The 20,779-nt window shown below is 41.2% G+C and overlaps 2 protein-coding genes across 2 annotated transcripts in view; one reads left to right on the forward strand and one right to left on the reverse strand.

Moving 5' to 3' along the window:
* LOC144465138 (uncharacterized) overlaps nucleotides 1–20,779 on the forward strand; it is a 34,502-nt gene that overhangs the window by 6,692 nt on the left and 7,031 nt on the right. Inside the window, exons 4-7 of the mRNA XM_078173502.1 lie at nucleotides 374–673; nucleotides 795–869; nucleotides 1,146–1,293; nucleotides 5,227–5,403. Coding sequence (XP_078029628.1) covers nucleotides 374–673; nucleotides 795–869; nucleotides 1,146–1,293; nucleotides 5,227–5,403 — 700 coding nt within the window. The remainder of the gene's footprint in view (nucleotides 1–373; nucleotides 674–794; nucleotides 870–1,145; nucleotides 1,294–5,226; nucleotides 5,404–20,779) is intronic.
* On the reverse strand, nucleotides 4,424–7,357 carry LOC144464962 (immunoglobulin lambda-1 light chain-like). The gene is made up of 3 exons (XM_078172805.1): nucleotides 7,201–7,357; nucleotides 5,139–5,438; nucleotides 4,424–5,017 (listed from the first exon to the last, which is right to left on the reverse strand). Exons 1-3 carry the CDS (start codon nucleotides 7,337–7,339, stop codon nucleotides 4,854–4,856), a joined length of 603 nt encoding a protein of 200 aa, XP_078028931.1. The 5' UTR covers nucleotides 7,340–7,357; the 3' UTR covers nucleotides 4,424–4,853.

The following is a 20,779-nucleotide window of genomic DNA, read 5'->3' on the forward strand; positions in this document are numbered from 1 at the left end:
TGTACCCGTCAGCTATTTAAAATACAGGAAATCTATTCCCTTTTTATTGGAGGTAAAAGTGACAATTTTTGATGTAATAATAATAATTCTTGTTAAATGAGAGTGAGTGAAGTTTGTCCATTAAAATAAAGAATAGTTTCTTTAGTGTCCATAGAAGACATGCTGACAGTAGCTGCTCAGTGTGTTTGATATGAAGGTGAATCCAGTATATGTAGTGAACTTTGTGCTGTATTGATGAGTAGTTTAGTGATCAGAGTCCATGTAGTTTCCAGGATCAGACTGAATGCAGTGCAGTGCTGTAAGCTGCTGCTGACTGTGTGAATGTGTGTCTGTGCTGCTTGTTGCTGCTGCTGCTGCTGCTGTCAAACTTCAGATGAGCAGGTAGTGAAGCCCGTGGTGAGCGTGTACCCAGCAGCATCCAGAGCCCACCTGGAGGGGAAGAGCTCCCTGCTGTGTCTGGCCTCAGCCATGTTTCCTCCTCTGGTCCGCTTCTCCTGGAAAAGACAAGAGGAGAATGGACCTCTGCTCCCTGCTGAGGGAGAGCAGCTGGAGCTCAGAGAGTCGGGACGCACCGCCGCCATCTTGCTGATCCGTCAAAAAGAGATTGGTACATATAAATACCGCTGCTCCGTCCAGCACCAGGGGGGCACAGTGGAGGCCCAAACACAACAAGGTAATGAAGGCTTGGTGACTGTGTTCAGCAGTGATTCAGCTTCATGTCAAAGAGAGCAGAGGAGCAGAGGACTGACATTTCTCACTGACACTCCAAACATTTCACTCCTTTTCTCTTTCAGAGGTTCCAGCTCCAGCAGCCTCCTGTCCTCCAGAGAGAGAGCCAGCAGACCTGCCAGCTCTGCAGCAAGCTGACTGTAAGATCACCTGCTGCCTCTCCTTCAATGCCAATCTTTCCTTTTTCACTTCAACATTTAAAGTCACTGTCCTGGCTCCACACCTAAAAAGCTTGCTGGGGCCCTGACTTGTTGGATTTAATAAGGGCCTTTGAGCTTTCATTCAAATTGTAGCCGACCCCTGTCTTCATGTAAAGCTGGTTGTCCCGTCTGGAAAAGTCCAAGTTATACTGATCAACATCTGCTCTGTGTGTGTGTGTGTGTGTGTGTGTGTGTGTGTGTGTGTGTGTGTGTCAGTGTCCTTCCAGTCTCAGTCCAGGGTGAAGCTGCTCTGTGTGCTGTACACAGTGCTGATAGTGAAGAGTCTGGTGTACTGCTGTGGACTCTCTCTGCTGATGATCCTCAGAAACAAGGGACCGTCCACCAACTGCACACATGCTGACTGACTGTTTTCTGCTCGCCTTTTCTCACCATCAAATCTCATCAATTCATCTCATTTATCACTTTGATCAGTGTTCACAAATATCACTTATGACGTCTTGCGCTTGGTTGTAAATTTCACATCCACATGTCTTAAATCCATAAATACAAATATACACAGATATATTTGTACATGAAGCCTTAATGGTTATTAAGTGTTGATATTTTTGGACAACAATGGAGCTCTATGGCACAGAGGAATAAGATCTATCAGCCTTTGATACACACACAATACTTGTTAGTAAAATACATTCAGTGATTTTGTTGATAGAAAATCCAAAGATCAAATAACACCAACATCATCTTTGAATCCATTTTTAATGACAACATCTTAATGATCTCATTATCTGGAGAGAACAAATGTTGATGATACAGATAATATTAAGAAAACTCTTATCTCAGGATAACTTCATTCAAAATCCACATATGAGATATGATCAGAAGATAACAGGCTTACTAAGAACTCCCACAGCAACTTTCACTGTTTTTATCATAGAATGCTTCTTTTATACATCATATTGAATATTTCTATTGATTTTCTTCATCTTATCAGCTTTAGTTAGTTTTTGATCCAAATCTTGTACTTTGCTTTTTGCTTTCATCTCTATTTTATTGACTGTTAATCACATTTGATCAAATCTGTAAAGTTCAGCTTGATCATTTTTATTTTTCTATTAGTAATAACAGTAGTGCTTTTATTTTTTATGACTGTCTGTTTGTGTTATTCAGTTTTAATAAATGAAAGAAAAACATTTTTGACTTTTATTTTCTACATCAGACAAAGCGTAAATCATTTCATTGAACATATTTGATGTGGAAAGAAAAATATATTTTCAGCTTCAAAATCTCTCTTAAATATAAATGTGTTTGTCTGCAGAGAAACTTTAGCAAATATTTAAGGTGGTGTCATTTCCTGTGTAAAAGAAAAATCCATATTCAGTGCTAAAGTGCATAATTGATGCCTTTCCATATAAAAACATAGAGAAATCAAATGAGTCCAATAAAAACACTGTCAGATGGTGTTGCTATAGTATTAACTTGAATCATTTCAGAACATTAAGGAGTGGATGAATGTTGTTGTCATGACAAGTTGAACATCAGAGTTGATTTTAGTATTCAGTCTCATTTCTTTGAGTTTCCTGTCTATGTTTGTTAGGTTGACCTCTCTCAGTTTGCTGCACTGTAACAAACAGGAAAAGTGACTCAATATTGAGCATGTTGTCAATATGCATCAATAATCATGCAAATAATGACATCACAACATAGCTTGTGCTTTGAAATGTGTGATATTTCACAGCTGTTTGTGCTGTGAATATGCTAACAGGAACATACTAAAGCTGCTGATTGACTTCCTGAGTTTAGCTCCTGGAGCTCCTCACATCTTGGACTATTTGATCAAAAAGCACTTTGAGTTGCTGAACCTTAACAAGAATCTGTTTGCATGACCACGCTCCTCCAAGCACATAGTTGAACAGACAAATGATGTTGATTTACAAGAGGAGCCCACACTTCACTACCATACAGTAATGTCAGTTTGATTCTAGATGTGAATATTGTGAGCCAGATTCTAACAGGTATATCTATGTTTGAAGACTTCTTTATAGCATAGGGCTCTCTGGGCTCAGTTCAGCTGTGTGTGGGTGGAGGGCTCAGTGGAAAAAAGGCTTCCAGACAACAAGACAAAAGACAAACAGCCACAGAGAGGGAGAGCAGTTGATGAGTGTGTACAGCAGCAGATATGAATCTGTTCTCAGTGGTTATTAGGACTCATAAAAAACTGTTGACAGCCCATCAACACTTCCTCTCCTGCAGCAGATGGGCTGTGTGGGTTTCTGCTCTGCAGCTTTTCTCACAGTAACAACACAATGACAGTTACAACCATGCACTCTGCTTAAAGAATCCAGATTCCAGGAACTTCACTCACTCACTACAGTGTTCACATGGGAATAAGAACTAAACTACGCTTCAAAACAGCAGCATGTTCACAGTCACAGCACACCAAGAAATCAGCTCAACTATTCTTAAATGCTCTTTCTGAAATCTTCTCAGAAATGTCTCTGTAAAAATACAATTTCACACAAGTTTGAAGTTTCAGAGTCTTTAAATCAGCACGAGAGGATTTGAAGCACTGACTCCTCCACCGCTTCATTTCCAAAAATAAGTCTTACATGTGTTATCATTGATCAGAGCCACAGAACACAAACCACTCAGACAGAAACACAAACCACGGAGACAAACAAGTCATCTTGTTGTTTCACCCCCTCAAAAAAACATCTCTATCTGTTTCTGAAGCAGAACTAGAGCGGCCATGTTGCTTCACCTCAGGATCATAGTGTGCATACATTTTTAACACGTCAGTACAAAAACAAGTTCAAATTCATCTCTTCATTTTCTGTCATGTTTAAATAAATACTCTTCATACATGACTTCATCACAAATATGTTTTCTACATGTCTAACTTTTGTATTTCTTTGTGAAGCATTTTGTGATTCTGTCTTGAAATGTGTTCCATAAATATAAATCTTAATTCCTGTCTAATCAGTAACTATACCAATCCATTTCATCTTGATCAAACTCTAATAGTTAAGTGACATTTTATTGATTGATGAAAACAAACAGCTCCATTATTTCAGCAACATTCAGACTTGAGGCCGACTGATGAAGCCGCTGTGTAATCATTTTATAGCAGTTGTAGCTTCAAAGCAGCTCACTCTGCTGTTTGTTCATGTGTGTAAACAACAGTGTCATCAGCGTGGAGTTTTACATCCACACTGACACAATTATAAAAGGGGCTCAGCACTGAACCTGGTGGAACACCCACACCTACTGACTTGTATATAATAGCTGTGTGTATATATTTGCTGATCTTTGTTTAGCTTTGTTGTCCTTGTTTAGCTGTATGCTTATATTCATATCTTCCTGTACATGTGTTCTTGGCGCTGTGTGAAAGTATATTCAGAGCTACTTACAACCCGAGTCAAATGACTTGTAGGTGTCAACATACACGGCCAATGAAGCTGATTCTGTTTCTGATTATTTGCTATGAAGCCAAACTGGAATCCATCAAAACAAAGAGGTTTATAAAACACAGACACTTTGATTTTTCACTTTATTGAGAATGTGACACTGAAAGAATTTGACAAACCTGCCGCACTCTGCAGAATGTATTAAAAAGAAACACAAGAACAGAAGAAATACTACAAACAATAAAATATCTGACAGACAGCTCATGATTCAGATTCAATTTCTGTTATTATACAAGTCAAATTTAAAAGTGGAAACAAACTGAAGTATTAAAATAACACAAGACAGAATTTATGCTTGCAAATATATATATGTGTGTGTGTGTGTGTGTGTGTGTGTGTGTTTATATGTTGAGGATGACTCTATCTAACCTGTGCATAAAAAGATAAAATTTACAACCAATCACAAGACGTCATAAGTGACATTTGTGAACACTGATCAAAGTGATAAATGAGATGAATTGATGAGATTTGATGGTGAGAAAAGGCGAGCAGAAAACAGTCAGTCAGCATGTGTGCAGTTGGTGGACGGTCCCTTGTTTCTGAGGATCATCAGCAGAGAGAGTCCACAGCAGTACACCAGACTCTTCACTATCAGCACTGTGTACAGCACACAGAGCAGCTTCACCCTGGACTGGAAAGTCTGGACTGGAAAGTAGGAAACCTCTGAAAGAGAAAAGGAGTGAAATGTTTGGAGTGTCAGTGAGAAATGTCAGTCCTCTGCTCCTCTGCTCTCTTTGACATGAAGCTGAATCACTGCTGAACACAGTCACCAAGCCTTCATTACCTTGTTGTGTTTGGGCCTCCACTGTGCCCCCCTGGTGCTGGACGGAGCAGCGGTATTTATATGTACCAATCTCTTTTTGACGGATCAGCAAGATGGCGGCGGTGCGTCCCGACTCTCTGAGCTCCAGCTGCTCTCCCTCAGCAGGGAGCAGAGGTCCATTCTCCTCTTGTCTTTTCCAGGAGAAGCGGACCAGAGGAGGAAACATGGCTGAGGCCAGACACAGCAGGGAGCTCTTCCCCTCCAGGTGGGCTCTGGATGCTGCTGGGTACACGCTCACCACGGGCTTCACTACCTGCTCATCTGAAGTTTGACAGCAGCAGCAGCAGCAGCAACAAGCAGCACAGACACACATTCACACAGTCAGCAGCAGCTTACAGCACTGCACTGCATTCAGTCTGATCCTGGAAACTACATGGACTCTGATCACTAAACTACTCATCAATACAGCACAAAGTTCACTACATATACTGGATTCACCTTCATATCAAACACACTGAGCAGCTACTGTCAGCATGTCTTCTATGGACACTAAAGAAACTATTCTTTATTTTAATGGACAAACTTCACTCACTCTAATTTAACAAGAATTATTATTATTACATCAAAAATTGTCACTTTTACCTCCAATAAAAAGGGAATAGATTTCCTGTATTTTAAATAACTGACGGGTACATGAATACACATATTATACTTTACTACATATTTACCTTCACGTAAAACAAGAAACAATACATTTACCACCGTATACTTTACTCTGACCAATTTAAAAAATTGATATATAAATAATATCTTTTTTTCCACAATTCATATTAATTTTCAACAATTTTAACAACACACAATCACTTGTGAAATACGAATAAAAACTGCTATGAAATGAAAAATAAGATGAAAACATGCTGATCCTAAAGGGAGTAACTTACAATATAATAAAGCATAACACATATAATATAATATAATATAATATAATATAATATAATATAATATAGTAAAGACATTTTCCTTCACAGAATTTACAGTTTTATTCTTCTATATTAAATATTTGATAAACAATGAACAATAATTTATCTTCACATAAAATACAAATTTCCCTTTATTGATGACAATATAAACACGACAGGTTTCACATTTACCAACATATAACAATTAATTGAATAACTTTTAAATGTCAGTTTTTAGCTTCTTGTTAATCTACAATTAACACAGCATGTCAGCGTGCACAACAGTCGTCTTTAAAAATAATACTGATTATGATATTATATAATACAGTTTTTTCCTTTTGAAATTAAATCAGCTGTATTTACTTATGCATACAATCTGCCAACATTTACCCTCCAAAGAATATTTGCCGTCATATATTTAAGATGACACTGGACATAATATATAGTTTTGATTTTGTGTGTATTTGTCTGTGTGTTTATGATCATATATCATCACTGATCGAATATCATTTAAATATTAATAAAAAAGTCTTTATGAAATATTCAAAATGTAGCTGCTGTAATATATTATATTTTAATATATATATATATATATATATATATATATATATATATATATATATATATATATATATACATATATGTCCTCATTTAATAATTATTTACCATCTTAAGAAACATTTATCATCAGTCAAAATTCATCCTTTGAAATATATATATTTATTATTGTTAATATGTGCTCGTCATAATACATTTACTGATATATATAAATAGTGTTTAATATCATATATAATGTTGTTTAATAAAAAGCAGAGATGGTGCTGAATCACTGAGAGGATCAAATACTGTATATCTGTAACATTTCCAATAATCCTACTTTTTCTATATGAATCAGTTTAATCTCCTGCAGAAATAAAGAATAACTTGAGTTGTGCAGTGAGATTTAAACATCTTTTCAGGAATGATGAAGCTTTTTTATGTAACAATAGCTGCATGGCTGCAAGAATTCTCTACTAATGATGAAAAAACTAACATGTAAAGCCTGAAGCAGCACAAACTCATTAAAAACACATTTTCAACTTGTTCAATAAAACAACTGAAGGAAAATGAAGCTTTATTCTTACCTGTTACAAACAGTTTAGTTCCTGAGCCAAAGATCATGTACGGTTCACCTCCCACAGTGAGAGAGAGTGATACAAAAACCTGTGTGCTGTTGAATGTGTCAGCTGAGGTGAAGGAGTCCAAATGATGAAGCAGTATCATATTTCAGCTCCATGATGTGTTTCTCTAATGTTCATATTAACATGACTGTCTCTTCTTTGATTTTCTTTTTAGACACACTAGCAGAGTGTCTCCGTGGATGGTTGCTTGACATGTTCATGTTCCTCAGAGGATGAATCCTACTGACTTTGCTAAGTTTTTATCCAGCACCATCATCAGCTGACATTTTGAAATTGTCCATTACTTTGATTGATGACGGATGTGCGTCAGATGACAGGACGCTTGTCCACATAGCCAGTGTGTGTTGCTCTGTAGTCTTGTTTTGATTTGAAGTAGAAAGAGTTGTGATCCTCCTACTTTTGAAATCAGTGCAACACATGAGAGCAGAGTTACTGTTGACACAAACAAACACTCAACAAGTCAAACTACTGTTTAGGACAAATATTGTAAACACTTAGTGGCTTAACACTCAAATATTTTTGCTGAACTGAAGCTGAAAAATATTCAAGATCAAATGAAGCTTATTGCTTGAAAAGGTTTGTTGTCAGTTGAAATCTAAGCATTGATTCAAAGTGATGTCAGTGTTTGGATGGATGTATATAGGGTTTGACATTGATATCATTCTACTTTGTTTTCAAGCCTTCAAATATCTTGTATATCAATATTGTGTCACATATGCTCATGAGACATTTCTCTGTTGATTAGCAGTTGAAAAGACATCTTCAAACTAAATCAATATTAGGATTCATCCTCTGGGGACCATAAACATGCACAACATCAGCATTGTGAGGAGGAATGGACTTTATTCCTGCAGCAGGTCAAAGCAGAAGATTTGAAACTTTGTCAAAATGCTAAAGCTTGTTTTTGTTTTTATCATTTTTAGACTTTCATTTGAATCCATGCATTTGCAGCACTACTTGGGGCTGGGTCACGGGGGCAGCAGGCTGAGCAAGGTTCTCAGGACGTTCCTCTCCCCAGCAACACTTTCCAGCTCCTAATGGGGGATCCCAAGGTGTTCCCAGGCCAGAGGCTTGTACTACAAAGCCACTTCAGCTCACTCAGGATAAGTGGAAACCACCACCCTGGTCTGCCACTCTACATGCACTGTACCAGTGTTTCAACAATGGCAGCAAAACAGTGTCCAGAGCCTTCAGCATCTCAGGGAGAATCTCATCCACACCTGGCACCTTGCCTCCAAGGAGCTTTTTACAGGGCTGTCATGCAACTGGTTGATTTCCCACGGTCTCACGCCACACCTCCAATTTCACACTCGAAAAAACAAGTGCTGGTAGTCGTTCCACTCCTGTACAGTAGGTGGCGCCACCTTACATAACTAGGCTACTACTACCTACAATGACGAATGATGCCCTCCTGCAGAGGATGAAGAAATATTTCAAGTCTTGCATTTCTCACCTCCAGATATGGTGGCATGTGTGTTGTGAAGCAGTTAGACCCCTCAGGAAAACGCAGTTCTGCGATTACACGCCGTCTTCCGCTGATTTCACGTCTTGTCATGGATTCCTGGAGCTGCCGCGGCATAGTGCAGAAATTATACTGTGGATGTGTTGTCGTAACAAATATGGCCACTGAAAGGCGCTGTCACGTAGATGGTGATGTAACAAGAGTCTGCGAAAAGGGAAGTGGTGTGTTTACCCCTGGTGGCGAAGAGCCTGTCAGTTATCTAAAAGCAAATGTCTGCATTAACAAAAGCATCTGAATCATCATCATAAACAATATCATGTTCCCGTGAGTCTAATTTCTAAAATATAAAAAGGATTCACTGTTCACAGCATGGCCAGTAAATGTTGATAAAAAACAAGGTTTGCATTAGGGCTGCACAATTAATTGTTAAAAAAACAACCTTACTATGAGTATTATGTTAGTATTACCTCAATGAATTCAGCTGTTGCTTCGTAGTGTTGAAACTGTGAATAGCCAAGGTCCCTCAGTGTGCACAGAGCTACTGTCACAGAGCGACTCAGTGTCTGCGCAGCCAAGGACACCTTCATCTTCTGTGAATCAAAATTCACATGCTTGTCTGTTACCTTGCTGACAGCGTGCAATCCATCTTTTTTTTGGACATCATTCAGATGAACGATCTATGTCCAGTTGATCTGGCCAGTGGTGCTGGTTATTGGATTGTAAGCCTGCAGCATATTCTGTCCTAACTTCAACATGTGGCAAGCATCCATCATCACACACACCCTCTCACCAGTCACTGGATGTGGAAAAAGGTTCTTAAGGGCTCAACAGGGTTTCCCTTTAGCTGGCACCCAAGTTGGTTACACATGCTGACATTGGAGGCATGCCCATCCATTGTGACACATAACACTCTTAGCACTCTTGGCATCCACAGAACTCATCCACCTCGCTAAGAAGAAAAAGCAGTTATTTAATATGGATGCTCTGATCAGGATTTTTGTGGCTGATCACTAATCACTGGAAGCAGTATCGGCCAATGCCCATCAGCAAACAATTAATCTCAGAGACGGGGATCTATTTAAGGTCCTCTATTTATGGTTTATCATTATTCATTCATGGTAATGTTGATTATGTTAAGTGTAGCTATGTCTGCTGTTCACTCTGTGCAGTCATAACGGGATTAAATAATATGCACAGCTTAGATAGAAAAAAAAGGCTTCAAATAACATGAATTTTGCAGTGTATGTGGATGTGGGAGATTCATTTGGAGAGACTAGCTTTTGGACCATGTAAGTGGAGAGTGACGGCAAACTCCCTCTGGTCTTTGGTGTATTCATGGCTCTGTTTTGACAGGAGGTGTACTGGAAGATCTGAAATTCAATTAGCACAGGCTAATTAGTAAGTACCCTTGAAATAACTAGGAAGTCTTACGTAACAAAATGGGAAAGTTTTATACACTCAAGTTAAAATTTTCTCCAAATCTGTATTTTCATTTTACCTGAGTATGAATCGAGCCTCTCTTTCAGCTCTTCATTTATGAGTTGCTTCACCCTTAGAGCCTCCAGAACACCATGGACAGTGTTCTTTGCCCTCCTTTCTCTATCTTTTGCATTCTGCTTCTCTCTTTCCAGACTCTCCACCCGAGCCAAGGCTTCACTGAGTCTGGCCCTCAGATCATCAGGTGACAAAGGCAGTGCATAGGAGTGGTCCTAGAAACGATGATGAAAATATTATGAGTCATGTTTGTATGACATCACTCAGTCACAGTCAGTCACATTCTAACTGTAATCACATCACTCCTCAATTGTATTGTCAGCACTGTGTGTGTATCTGTGTCTGTGTGTCTGTGTGTGTGTGTGTGTGTGTGTGTGTGTGTGTGTGTGTGTGTCTGTGTGTGTGTGTGTGTGTGTGTGTGTCTGTGTGTGTCTAGGATGCACATTCACGACATGTTTCAATGTATGTGCATGTGTGTACGTCAGTATGTCAGAACAGAGTGACAGAGAATGGGAGGGGGTGGGGGTGACAAGAGGTTTGAATATAACCAGGGTCGTGATGCTCATAGCTGTTTGAGGCATATAGTACTTAGTACTCACAACACTGGGCACAGGAAGGGGTTCGGTCTCTTGGACGAGCTGGGAACAGTCCACTGACAGGCTCTCTTGAGCCTTCTTTGAGGTCTGAGATGTCCTGGTAGCCACAGGCTAAAGTGAAGGATAAAATATTTGAATTATCTCACAGGGTAATACAAAATACACAGCTGATTCCTTCACATTCAGGGCTCTAGTTTCCCGGCGCAGTGCAGGGTGGCGAACCCCGCGCAAAGCTAGTTTCGAGCAGCACAACCCAAGGCGCGCTCAGTTTGATAGTTTGGCAGACCGAGGTGCGCTGACATGGGTGTGGCGGTGCAGCAGGGGGAGGTGTCGACAGATCCAGCTTGGCGCAGTGACAGTTTAGTGTTAAAAGGCTTCGCTGAAGGTGCGCTAAAAGCTCGCCACCTGAAACCAGGTCTACTGTCAGCGCAGGCAATGCAACTATCTGCAATCAGCACATAAATGAATCTCTGTATCGACTGTCCCGTCACATCTGATGTCAGATCAAAGGGGATTGGCACCGTTTGGCACGTTTGGCACGCGTAATGGAAACCCAACCTGATTTGATTAACACAGCTGCAAACTAATGAGTTCACATCCCTCTCAGCCAACCACAAACAGCCACAGCATCAGATAGGGAGTATATATTCAGCATCTGTCATCTCAGAAAAGTCAAAAGAAAAGAAACAGAGTGAGACTGCGAGAGAGAAAGAGAGAGCGCGCGCGCACGAGAGAAACGCAGCATTGATTTACAGTTGTGGTGACCTCCTCCCAGGCTACCTTTGCATCATCAGCCCGTGGAGGTCTGCTCGCAGTTCCGTATATTCGGACACTGCGAGCTTGGACCTCCCGGACCAAAACATCAGTTTCCTCCTGGGAGAAGTTTGGCCGTCTGACGCTGCTGCTCTCTTCTGCCATGGCGAATTGAGTAAACTCTCATTACGCCTTCGCGCGGCGCATTTAAGGGCGAGGAGAGGGGCTCATTTGATTGGTGTGATGTGTGTAAAACCCACTCCACGCCTTCTCTCCTCCCTCTTTCCGACTTGCGCAGGTAGGAGGGACGGAGGTGGGAAAGAGGAGTAGCTGCGCCAGGCGCACGGTGTGCCAAACTTGCAAAATCCGCCTGGCCACACCCAGTTGGCGAAGCGCAGGTGCGCTGCGCCCCCGCCTCGCCCGGTCAGCGAAACTAGAGCCCTCAGAAAGGAAAAATAAAACACTTTCAGCATAGTGTGGCATTGACTTATCTAATACAGCCTATTGATATACCCTTTGGAGATGAGCTGGGAAACAGAAGACAGAAGGAATAGCTCCATCTCTGAGCCGGACTATTTGACCTGTTCTGTCAAAGTCCTCAGGTCTGAAATGCTCACTGCAGAGCATGGAGGACGGGCTAGCAGCTTTCTCAGCTCTTTGTCTTTGGGAAACCTACATAGTAGAAGAAAAGTTAGCTAAGCAACTGACAACAATCAGAGTAGTTCGTTCGGGGCAATTTTGTTTAGTAAGATTGACTTTTTCGTTGTTTGGAGTCTGGTTTGACCGCGGGAAGTCACAGTATTGTGCGCGAGACTTCATAGTATTATCCACAACGTCAAATTCTGTTCTCAAAATGATGTTATAATGGCCAAATACAATCAAAAGTAATTGTTCAGTCTTACCTGTGAAAGGTAATTCCCTGGGATCTGGTATGGATCGTGAAACGGTTCGTACATTTCCAAGCAGCACATGAGTGGGGCATCTTGCCCGGTCTCCCCAGCTTGCCACATCCAATATGGCGGCGACTTCGACATACGATTCAGGGCTCAATGCGGCGTCTACGTATTATATGTCTATGGTTTACCCGCCCTCACCACAACATAGGTATCATTTCCTAGACTCAACCAAACCTCATTTTAAAAAAGGCCCTGTCCTACTTAAGCTTACCTAACTGCATACACCTGAACACTTGGCTCCACGAGCCATTAAATTTATATAAAAGTTACTGAAGCACAATAGAGGGAATAAAAAGCTATTTCATTTAAAATCTGCAAACATACATGTCAACAGCATAACTTTTACTCTTTTACAAAATCTAATTATGGTCAAATTATGCTTTTTGCATTGTTCCCTCTGTCAAGCTCAAATTTTTGAATGTTTGGTGTCTAAATGACAAATCAGGACAGTAACTTTTTGAATTGGTCGACTAGGATGAGCTAGCTGCAATATAATCCCCCAGGGCAATGCCTCATTCATGTGCATGTCCATTTACAGGTCTTGTTTTTGTAGTTTAGTCACTGACATACAGTGCAAAAGACGGGTCCATGTCATTGGTCCGACAGCCCATTCGTCCAACGGTCCGCAGTGCTGAATGGCTCCCGGCGGGCGTATTTCTGCCTTGATGGTGCACCGCGACCAGCTCTGGGTCAGCTGGGAAAGGCTTGAGGCGGAGCAGGCTCACAGCTTATGTGTTTGCCACTTTCTTTTTCATTTTAACCCACACTATGATCTTTTCCTGATCCTAACCAAGTGTTTTTTGTGCCTAAACCTAACCAGACCTTAACCACAGGGCATCATGATGATTTCGGAACAGACTTCAGAACAGTGGGTTTAATATGGTCGGACCAATGGGCTGTTCCCCAAAAGCCGACACAAAACGCAAGTAAAAGTAACGTCAGCATTTAAAACAATGTTTGAGTAGAAGTCTTACCTGAGTCACCATCGCCATCTCCGCCCATCTTCTTCGTTCTTCGTTCTTCTTCTTCTGTTTAGCACAGTTTAGCATTGTGGACGTGGTTTGTAGGGTGTGGTTTGGTTTTCTTTATTTCTCAGTGTTCAGGGAATAAGAAAGCACTTTATTTTGTGTTATACAAGTGCTACTGGTTGGCTTATATTTTGACATTTCACTGTCTGCGCTTAAGTTAAAAATAAATCTGTCCAAGAGGGACAAACAAGATTTGAATGTGCTTATTTTGTAACCAGTAAAATAGTCTCAACTACTAGGTTCCACAATGGTTTACTGTTTTAGAATGGTATTGCAATTATGTGCATGTATTTTATAGGTCATTTTTTGGATGACTGAATGAAAACAATAATTTGAGGTAGTTTTTTTAATGTCTGCAGAATACTAACTTTCATGCTGTGGAGTCAAGCCTTTTTCTCCGTGGGATCCTTAGCGGTTAGTCTTTAGCTTTTAAACTTTACATTTAGTTCCTTATATGTGTTGTGAGAGCATGTAAAGGCATTTGGAGCTTTGTAAATGTCAAAAATGCTAAATTAGTAGCAAAGAGTACTTTATGTTAGCAGCTAAATTAAAATAGTAGCCTGTTGCTGCAGCAGCCATCCTTTCAAGCAGCTGGGCAGAGCAAGCAGTAGATAGGCCAAAAATTCTGCTGTCATAAATGTTGGGCGCTAACTGAGCATATGCTCATTGATGGACATATTTAGCAGAACTGAGCCATTGTTTGTTTATGTGATTGAAATGATGTGGTTGGAATTGCACTTATGAGTTCATTTGGTAGCCAGCACACTAAAGTGATGCAAAACAAGGCAAATTAGAAACATGATTCATGACAAATGCAAGAGACACATTTATATTAATATCCACACAGCATTTATTTTATAATATAAATGTATGTCGGTGTAATAGGCCACATTATGTTAGAAATATATCATGAAATGCTCTTTAGACTACAATAATACACAAAATATATTATTATTCCCAAAAAAATATTTTAGTTCGATCTTAATCAAAATATATTCAACCATGAATTTTGCTTTAAATCCAAAATGGGTCTTGTGTCTACAAAGTAATAGGCTATATGCCACATAGGCAAGTCCTAGTTTCTGGTTTCCACTAGTTGAGTCACTCTGAGCTGAATGCAGGTTCACTTGTGAAGGCCCTGCGAGTCAGGGTGGCTTTGAATGAATGTAGGTATTGCCCATCTCCAGAATGCTGCCCCTAAACTAGGGATGGGAATTGATAGGATTTTATTGATATCAATGCCATTATCGATTCTGCTTATCGATCCGATTCTTTATCGATTCCCTTATCGATTCCTCCTGTGAATTAATGATATCACCTCCTGTTGTTTGTAACCCAAGACATCTGCTTTCATAACGTTTTATTATGAACCTTAAAGCCATGGTCTAGTTTAGAAAGACGATGAGAAAGATTTGAAAAAAAGCACCACACCCCCCCTCCCCTCTGAGCTCGTGTCCCTCTCCCCTCGGAGCCTCCTAACGACACACCTCCTCCTGCACAGAAATGTTTCGACATCGTCTAACCACACCAAAAACTAACGGCAGCTTTCACAGTCATAAGCCAGCACTGGCATATAGTTATCTATGTCACAACAACAGCCACAATGAGTTGTCATTAATGTTACTCCTAGCTGGTGATCTAGAGATAAATCCCGGCCCACAGCCTGAGTGAGTCAACACCATGCAGCTAGTGCAGCTAACTCAGATGAGGCAGCTAACGCAGCTAGCCCAGCATATTATAAGAACAAATGGTGTGCAAATCAACTCAGCTGCCCTCATCTTACCATCCTTGGTGTTCCCATGAAATCCGACAACAGGAGCGGGGATGCGCGAGGCTCCACAGCGGGCTAGCAGCTCCAGGGACGCTATTAACAGCATGAAGTGAAGCCACGCCTTTGACCGCTTCTGTCTCTCCGCCATTACGTCTTCTTTGTTGTTGAACGTGCTGCTGACTGACGAGCATAGATTCGGCGTAATGAAAAGAATCGATAAGGGAATCGTTAAGCATAAAGGCTAATGATGTCGATGAATTGGACCAGTTGGAACCGGTTCTGAACAGGAACCGGTTCTTGATTCCCATCCCTACCCTAAACCCACCAGAATGCAGGAAGTCACATCTACCACATCCAAAATGTTGTGGGGGAGGACCCCCAGACCCCCACTATACCACCAGTGTCTCTCTCTGTATGGTATTTGTATGTAAGGTATTAGGCCCTATCCATCTCCAGCAGGCGCCCCAAACATCCGTTAGGATGCAGGGGATCAGGATCACATCTACCAAATCAGCTGACAAACAAAACCTTTATGTGGAGGCCTAAACGACAAAACTGTGGTCGGCCCCGCTGAATCTCACTCCAAGGTTTCTTGAAAAGTTGTCAGCCCTGTGACGACCTCAGTGACCTCTGCCAGAGATGTGGAGGAGAGTTCTCCCGAGTCTTCAGACTCTGCTCCTTCATGGAGGACGTGATGGTCGGGTTCATACGTTCTTCAAAGTGTTCTTTCAGCAGCAGTTCTCCTCAAATGTTGTTTTGCTCTATGTTATTAATGAGGCACTGTTTGATTCAAAAGGACATCCTTGTGTTTTTATCCCATTTATGTGTATTATTCATTTCATGTTATTGTTTTCTTTCTTTTGTCATATCTTTGATCATTGTTCCTCTGTGTCACTAGAAAAACAAGTGAGAAAACTGTCCTCAGCTCATTTTGTTCTATTTGTAAATTAGATTGAAGTCTTACTTTTAAAAAATATCTGTCATTTTATCCTTTGATCTGAATTATTATTTTATTTACTTTGATCTTTTCTTTTCTCTTTATTTTCCTTCATTGTTGTTCCTCTGTGTTTCTAGTTTGTCCTCACTGTGTGGAACAACAATAAAGCTGCTGGAATATCTGATAAAAATATGAATCAATATAATATTGAATAACTCCTGACAGCAGTAAAGAAAATAAATCCCTCAGTTCAGTGTGTTTGTGACTCTGGCTGAGATGGAGGTGAAATATGTGAACCTGGGCTGTGCTTTACTGCTCTCTTCCTGTCACAAACACTGTTTGACATCTGTTCATCTGGAGGTTTTTGTTCAGGCTGCAGGGATCTTTTCTCACTGTGGGGAGCATCTTTCAAACAGTAGCAGTAGTAGGTGGCTGAATGACTGAGTTTAACTGTCTGGATCTGCAACTCACAGACATTCTGTTCATACACAGCTGAGAAATCATCTTTCTGAGGATGATTGTAACTGTCCTTCACTATGTCACCACTATTCGTATTAATATCAAGAATCAGTGTGAATGTTTCTGTGTCTCTCTTCTGGAACCAGTATACATAATCGTAGTCACACTGGTCAGTGTTTCGACAGGTGAAGGAGACGTTTTCACCAACTCTCCTGGTCAATGTTAAATCATCCTGAATCAGCTGCTCTGCTGCCATGGCAACCAGCGCTGTAGAGAAACAGACAGGTAGATGAAGGTGAGTGTGACAGTGTTTGTTAAAGGTTGAGTTTGTGGGCTCCTGATTGGCTGGAAACACTCACCTGAACACAGACAGCACAGAGCAGCAGCTGGGAGGAAAAGCATTTTGTGCAGTGGTGTTTCCTCTGGTGAACCTGGGGAGAAGTGGCGCTCTGATGCAGCTGAGGCCAAACAAGGACGAGCTGTGAGATCAGACGAGGGCCACGTGGTTTCTAACAGCTCCTCAGACCTCCCATCAGCCCCTGCGGCGGACAGATGAGGCTGCTGCTGTGTGACAACAGGCCTTTTTCACAGCAGACATTTTGACTTGTCACAGAAGGAAAAGCACAAGTGTTACTAATAACATGAAGCATGGCTCTGTTCTATGACATCACATGTCTCTTTACGCTCTTAGATAGGTGTCACACCAATAAATCAGCTCTTCCAACATGGCTGTGTGACAGATTTCAAACCAAACTTTATCACATGCTGGATTTCTGTGTTTGCTGCTGGTGCTGACATTAAACATCACAGAGAAAGAGCACCACCCTGTGGTCAGTCACAGGAAGTGCAAGAGGATCCACATGATGCATGGTCGACATGATGCATCCACATGATGCATGGTCGCCATGACGCCAGGATGATGACGACAGGATGATGCTGACCACAAATCCCCACAGTGCCATCTAGTGGACAAAAACCAGTAAAGGACAAGTATCACTGGTATTATTGTTGTTCCTACTTGTAAAAAGAATTCAGATCCTTTTCCTCCTGCGACTAATACAACACAGTAAATTCTACTATTACAAATATTAGCACTACTTCTACTAGCTCTGATAGAAAGCTGAGGTTCTCACAGACTGAACCTTTTGTCTGTTCCTCAATCTGGTGGAAAAACACAGACTTTTCTTCATCTTGTGTTTTGTGCTTCATGTAAACGTTTCTGTGTGGATGGATAGCGTACTCTGCGCTGCAGCTGGCAGATTTCCAGCTGTTCAGAGCCGATCACCACACACAACTGTCAGGTAAAAGGAAAGCTGGAGGAATCTGTTGTTACACTAACAGTGGCTGGTGTCATGATGTGACAGTGATTCTCCTGGCTCCTGGTTCTGCTCATCATGCACACCTGTCTGCAATCTGCTCATCACCTCTCCCAGTCTGCTCACCTGCCTCTCATCAGCTCATCAGCCTGCAGTATATCTACCCCGGCTCTCCAAACATTCTTTGGGGGGGGCACATATGAAGCGGGGGGTCTGGGGGTCGTCCACCAGAAATGTCTTTATTTATGTGAAGGAAAAGACAAAATTCAGGCAGCAGGTGACAATTCAAGATATAAGAATATAATGGAATATAATAGAGTAAGGCTCTCAGGCATTCTGTATAGCTGTCAAATATTTGAGTCCTCCTTTGTGTCTTTTGTTTGGGGAAGTAACCTCTTTAAATGTGCATGTGGCAGCCATTCATGTCAATGATACATTCATTGATTTGAATTCATTTATAAACTCCTGGACTTTAATAGCTCACATGTGTTTCAGCAAGATTTCTGCTCATGTTCAAAACTCTCTGCACAGTCAAAACATATCCCACATATCTGTGTTCTCTGAGAAGTCCAGAATAATATTTTGATAAAACAAAGTCATGATTTAATGAGAATAAAGTCACAATATATCAAGAAAAACTCCAGCTGCTCTATACTCTGCTGTGCATGACGTTATTCAGACCGTCTGACAGACACAGAGCCGTTTGGGACTCTCTCTGGATGAGACAAAGTTTAGGGAAGCGGCTGTGTGCTGCTCTTCATCGGAGGTGGAAAACAGAAACTAAGTGAAAACACTTGTGATCAGGTATAGGGGAGACCAGGTATGGTTGTGACACTTTTTGTCTCAGCACCTATAACTGGCTCAAGTTTTGTGCTCAAGCTCTCAAATCTTGACACAAAGTTCCCTTTTTTGTCCACTACAAAAAGCAAAGTTTCCAACTTCTCCAACTACACCACAGACTGCATGAACTGATGTCAAATACAAGGAGTTCCAGTGTTACAACCTGTCCCACTATGGGGCTCAGTTGTAACAATAAGAGTGAAGAATTAACACAGTTACAGAAATGACAAGAACAAAAAAAGACACACACACACACACTAATAAAGACTTTGTATAAGGTGTAAGTCACTAACTCTGGACCTGTCAGATGCTGCGTACCTCTCGTGGAAGTTTGCTGCCTCAGTTCAGTAACTAGTCAAGACATCCTCTTTCTGTGCAGTGAGGATGTTGTGACTGCTGTGATCGCCCACACGGGGCAGCTGTGTTGATCCTCTTTCTCTGAGGTCAAGTAACGTTTTGCAGTATCTGCTAAATGTCAAACAGCAGATAGAGTCATCTTTGGGGACTGAGCTTACTGCAGAGCTTACTGCTTTGGGCCCTGTGGTGAGCACGGGGCCCCCAAGAGCGCTGGAAATGTCCCACAAACAGAGCCGGGCGGCCGTACGCTCACTACACAAGTTGCGTATACGCACTGATAATTATGCTAGGCCCCGCCTCCCCCTTGTTTCAAAGCAGGTGTCAGTGTTTACAACTTCCATGAGAGACAGATGAAACAGAGCAAGAGGAGATGCTGGATCATCAAGCAGTACAATCACAGACTCAGTTGATCCACATCCAGTCTCAGTCAGTACTAACACAGACCCAGTACAGCCGCAGCTTCAACAAATACTATCAGCATTAAATGTCAGGGCCCATGTTTTATCTTTTGGCCAATATCAAAGTTTTATTTTAACAGTGCTCCTTTTGTCTTTCTGTCTCATTTGATCACTGCACCAGACCTTACACAATATTATCAGATATTTGAAATGTATCTTCTTTACCATATGGTTGCCTTGTGCATCAGATCTTTTGCTCGTATCCTTTATCAGACAGCTGAGATTCAGCCCTCTACAGTTAACACATGACACTAAAATATGCATCAAGCTTCATCTTTCATTCATAGGATCAGGGGGTAATAGACAAATACTGTATTTACTGTGGTCCACTTAAAGATAGTGTTGCTGCTAACTGCTCCCACTTCACTTTTTACATGCTTATTTGTACATGATGAGTGCTTCAACTCATATATACAATACACATGAGTTGTTGTAGTGCCATGGTCACTGTGAGGAGGGCCCCCAAAGCAAATGTGCTTGGGGCCCCCAACAGTCCAGGTGTGGCCCTGCCTTACTGTCTTTCCCTGCCTCACCTCATCTGATGCACATTTGACTACGTGTCTTATTTTTTCTCACCAACTCTCCTGGCATGCTGAAACAATGAGTAAGATAGAAAGAGAAAATGTCTTCAATTATCATTGGGGTTAGTTGTAAGACTTTTCAAACTCTGTCACAACCAGCCCACATCCTCCTCTGTCAGCCATTGTTTAGCCAGCTGTAGCAGCATGGTGCTTTGAAATGAGCAAAGATGAAATGACTCACATTTTACCCACGACACAACTCTCTAATCTAATACAAGTTACATGATTCAAACTTCAACAGCAGCAGAATTCATCAAAATATAGATTTGGTCCAAAAAATGTCTGAAAATGAGAATTTTGGCTGTAAAACCTGCACACTTCTTCACACAGCTACGAAATATCACATGCAGGATCAGGAAGGAAGTGCTCATACAATAAATGTATTCCATGACTCATAGGTCATCCCTTCTTGGTCAAAGTGCTGTTGTTACAACCATCCCATTGTTACAACCATACCCGCTCTCCCCTAATTCTCCCCATTGTGCGGCCTATTGTCCACACACATGTTAACTTC

This window comes from Epinephelus lanceolatus, chromosome 12, assembly GCF_041903045.1.
Source record: "Epinephelus lanceolatus isolate andai-2023 chromosome 12, ASM4190304v1, whole genome shotgun sequence".
Classification (NCBI taxonomy): domain Eukaryota; kingdom Metazoa; phylum Chordata; class Actinopteri; order Perciformes; family Serranidae; genus Epinephelus; species Epinephelus lanceolatus.

Coding starts and splice junctions, on each gene's coding strand:
- LOC144464962 (XM_078172805.1), bottom strand. CDS start 7,339: ATGATACTGCTTCATCATTTGGACTCCTTCACCTCAGCTGACACATTC. Junction 5,439..7,200: donor AACTAAACTGTTTGTAACAG/GTAAGAATAAAG, acceptor GTCAAACTTCAG/ATGAGCAGGTAGTGAAGCCC. Junction 5,018..5,138: donor GGAGGCCCAAACACAACAAG/GTAATGAAGGCT, acceptor TTTCTCTTTCAG/AGGTTTCCTACTTTCCAGTC.